Genomic DNA, 2996 nt, shown 5'->3' with positions numbered 1-2996 from the left:
TTACATGGAAACTTACAGAGTAAAGCTTATCTCTGGTGATTACATGTTTAACTGTAGTGGTGAAGGCAGTAACGCTACAGGAACTAATTAGAAATTTAAATAGTAAAGCTTGTCTTTGGTGATTACATGTTTAACTGTAGTGGTGAAGGCAGTAACGCTACAGGAACTAATTAGAAATTTAAATAGTAAAGCTTGTCTCTGGTGATTACATGTTTAACTATAGTGGTGAAAACAGTAACGCTACAGGAACTACTTAGAAACTGAAATAGTAAACCTCGTCTACGACGATTAAATTCTTACCTATTGTGGTGAAGATAGTTCCGCAGAAGAACATTGACCCCCAAAATGTCCATTGTCTTAACTCGGAATCTGTCTTTATGCCACTGTTGTAAGACTGGGACACTTGGGCTTCATATTCCGTGAGGCGACGTATCGCCAGCGCTCGCCAGATCTCAGCGGTTTCATTTTGCTTGGACCACAAGTCTTCGATGACTAACTTTCTCACCTTCCCGATGCTCTCCTTCTCCTGGTCCTCTACCGGTCTTTCAATCCACTGAAAAAGTAGGGCTCCTAATGCTGCATAGCCTAACATGAAGAGCAACAGTAGCACGTGCGTGAACCACTTCTCTGATATTGCCTTTATCTTTTCAAAATACCATATAATCTTAGATTCCTTTCTATCGGTTAATGTGACAATGTGCATAGGATTCAGTACCCACACCTTAGGCGCGCGCTGCCTTCCTGACCAGCTAAAATTGGACAAATTGGACGGTTGTCTGTAAAGGCGTGGTTTGACTCCAGAACCGCTGTCCGATCGCTCGGGCCTCGGCATTGTTGGGTAGGGAGTGGCCGCCATTGTTCCAGAGAGCAAAGTTATCTCAGCTTTACGAGGAACTTCTTGAAAATATTTCCTTTTACTAGCGAAATTACATTTACACAATTATGAACCACTTTAAAGATTTCTGTCGCAATTCATCAGCGCCTTCACAAATTCAACATATATAGAAGTTTTGAAGCTCCAAGATCTAAGCAGCGCGGTTCGTTCATTCCCGCGGTGCCGCTCCTCTTAACGATCGGCACATTCGACTCTCTCTATGAAGCGTGTGGTAGCCTACGCAGAACTCTTCCTAACCCGTGGTTGGGTTGTCTGTTCATCTCAGAAGTACTCCTCCTCGTGTTCGTCGCGCCACGTGAGAAGAGGAGACAATTTTGGCGACAGCAGATTGAAACTTTCGACAACTGAAAATATCTTCCTGTGCGTGTCCGGCTTCATTTGAAACACTAGCTTGTTGTATAGTACTCACTCGAAACGGATGACTTTTTACCCGACAGGCGTCGCTTTGGTACGCCTTTCCTGCTTAAGAAGAACGTGATCTTTGTCTTTTAAAATAAAAATAAACATAAAAAACTCGACAATTCCAGGTAAAGTTACTCCAAGCACGATCTTTCTAAATATTTTTATTACATTTGTCCAATGTTTTATAAATTGTTTCATAACTCTATTTTATTCATTCCTCTGAACCTTTAACTCTAATTTATCATATGCTTTTTATCCTCTAAACTTTGTGTCACATGTCCATTTTCATTTTGTGAATTGTGTGTGTGACACGTGTTTAACTTTTTATCCTCTAAACTTTGTGTCACATGTCCATTTTCATTTTGTGAATTGTGTGTGACACGTGTTTAACTTTTTATCTTCTAAACTATCTGTCACGTGTCTTAATTTTATCTTGTGAATAGCTCCAATTGGCACAGCGGCATGTCTGCGGACTTACAACACTAGAATCCGAGTTTCGATACCTGTGGTGGGCAGAGAACAGATGGCCCATTGTGTAGCTTTGTGCTTAATCACAAACAAACAAATCTTGTAAATATGTGACCCGTGTTTAGCTTTTTATCGTCTAAACCACATGCCTTACTTATATTTTGTGAATTGTGTGTCACACGTTAATTTTATTATCTTCTAAACTATATGTCATATGCCTTATTTTTGTCTTTTCAGTTGTATGTGTCACATGTTTAACATTTATCTCCCGTACTGTGTATCATACATTTTATGTTTTATGACATGTTTTTTAAACTTCCGAAATACAAATGAAAAACCTTATTAGTACCCAATAATTCGGCTTCACCTCAATAAGGGGCCCAAAATACGTTGACGTGGTCAACTGATCATCACTGATTTTGTTTATATATTTTTAAACTCACCCACAAGTTATATCCACCAGTTTTGTTTTCTCTCTGTATACGAAGTTGCAAATATTTGTCGTTTGCAAATTTCTGTTGTGACGTCACGCATGAATGACAACGCTCTTGACAACCTGGCAACACTGATGCGATATGTTGCCTGGCTTTCGAGGCAACAATGAAAATGATTTATTCCACGCTCTCGGCCAATCCCGCCAGACAATTCATGCTAAGTGGTACAGTAAAGAATACTTATACATTGTAACTAATTTGGAAAATATGAAATCCACAGTCAAATTATCAAGTGTAGCCTCGAAATGTAAAATTTGGAAGCAGGATAAATGTGATGCAAAGTAATATTAACCAAATATTCACATGTAAACATTTACATCAGAGAATTTTACCCGTAAAGATTTGTTTTTTATTTACAGATTCACGAGCTTTCAATCTGCTCTAATAATTCTAAAATTATTTGCTTATTCTTTTAATAAAAAAAAACCTCTAATATTTTGATAAAATTCATAATTTCTTTTCAAAGTTTAAATTTTGTTGTGTAACTTAATTGTAGTGAAAATCGTTCAAATGAAAAAACACACACACACACACACATCAATACGCCAGACTCAACACACACATCATTGAAACACATTGAACACAGATTAGTACAACACATTGAACACACACCATTAGAATACGTTGAACACTCATCATTACAAAGCTTTGAATATACATCATTACAACACATTGAACACACACCATTAGAATACGTTGAACACTCATCATTACAAAGCTTTGAATATACATCATTA

At 37.7% G+C, this 2996-nt stretch overlaps 1 protein-coding gene across 1 annotated transcript; it reads right to left on the bottom strand.

Moving 5' to 3' along the window:
- Window positions 1-300: 300 nt before the first annotated feature.
- Window positions 301-1217, bottom strand: LOC106474684 (the record flags this gene model as incomplete). The annotated part of the gene is made up of 1 exon (XM_013935375.2): window positions 301-1217. A coding segment is annotated over exon 1 (556 nt), but the record flags the coding sequence as incomplete, so codon positions are not given.
- Window positions 1218-2996: the final 1779 nt, after the last annotated feature.

The sequence above is a fragment of the Limulus polyphemus genome, unplaced genomic scaffold (genome assembly GCF_000517525.1).
Source record: "Limulus polyphemus unplaced genomic scaffold, Limulus_polyphemus-2.1.2 Scaffold7531, whole genome shotgun sequence".
NCBI lineage: Eukaryota > Metazoa > Arthropoda > Merostomata > Xiphosura > Limulidae > Limulus > Limulus polyphemus.
The sequence above is the reverse complement of the archived record's forward strand: the minus strand, read 5'-3'. Positions and strand labels throughout refer to the sequence as shown.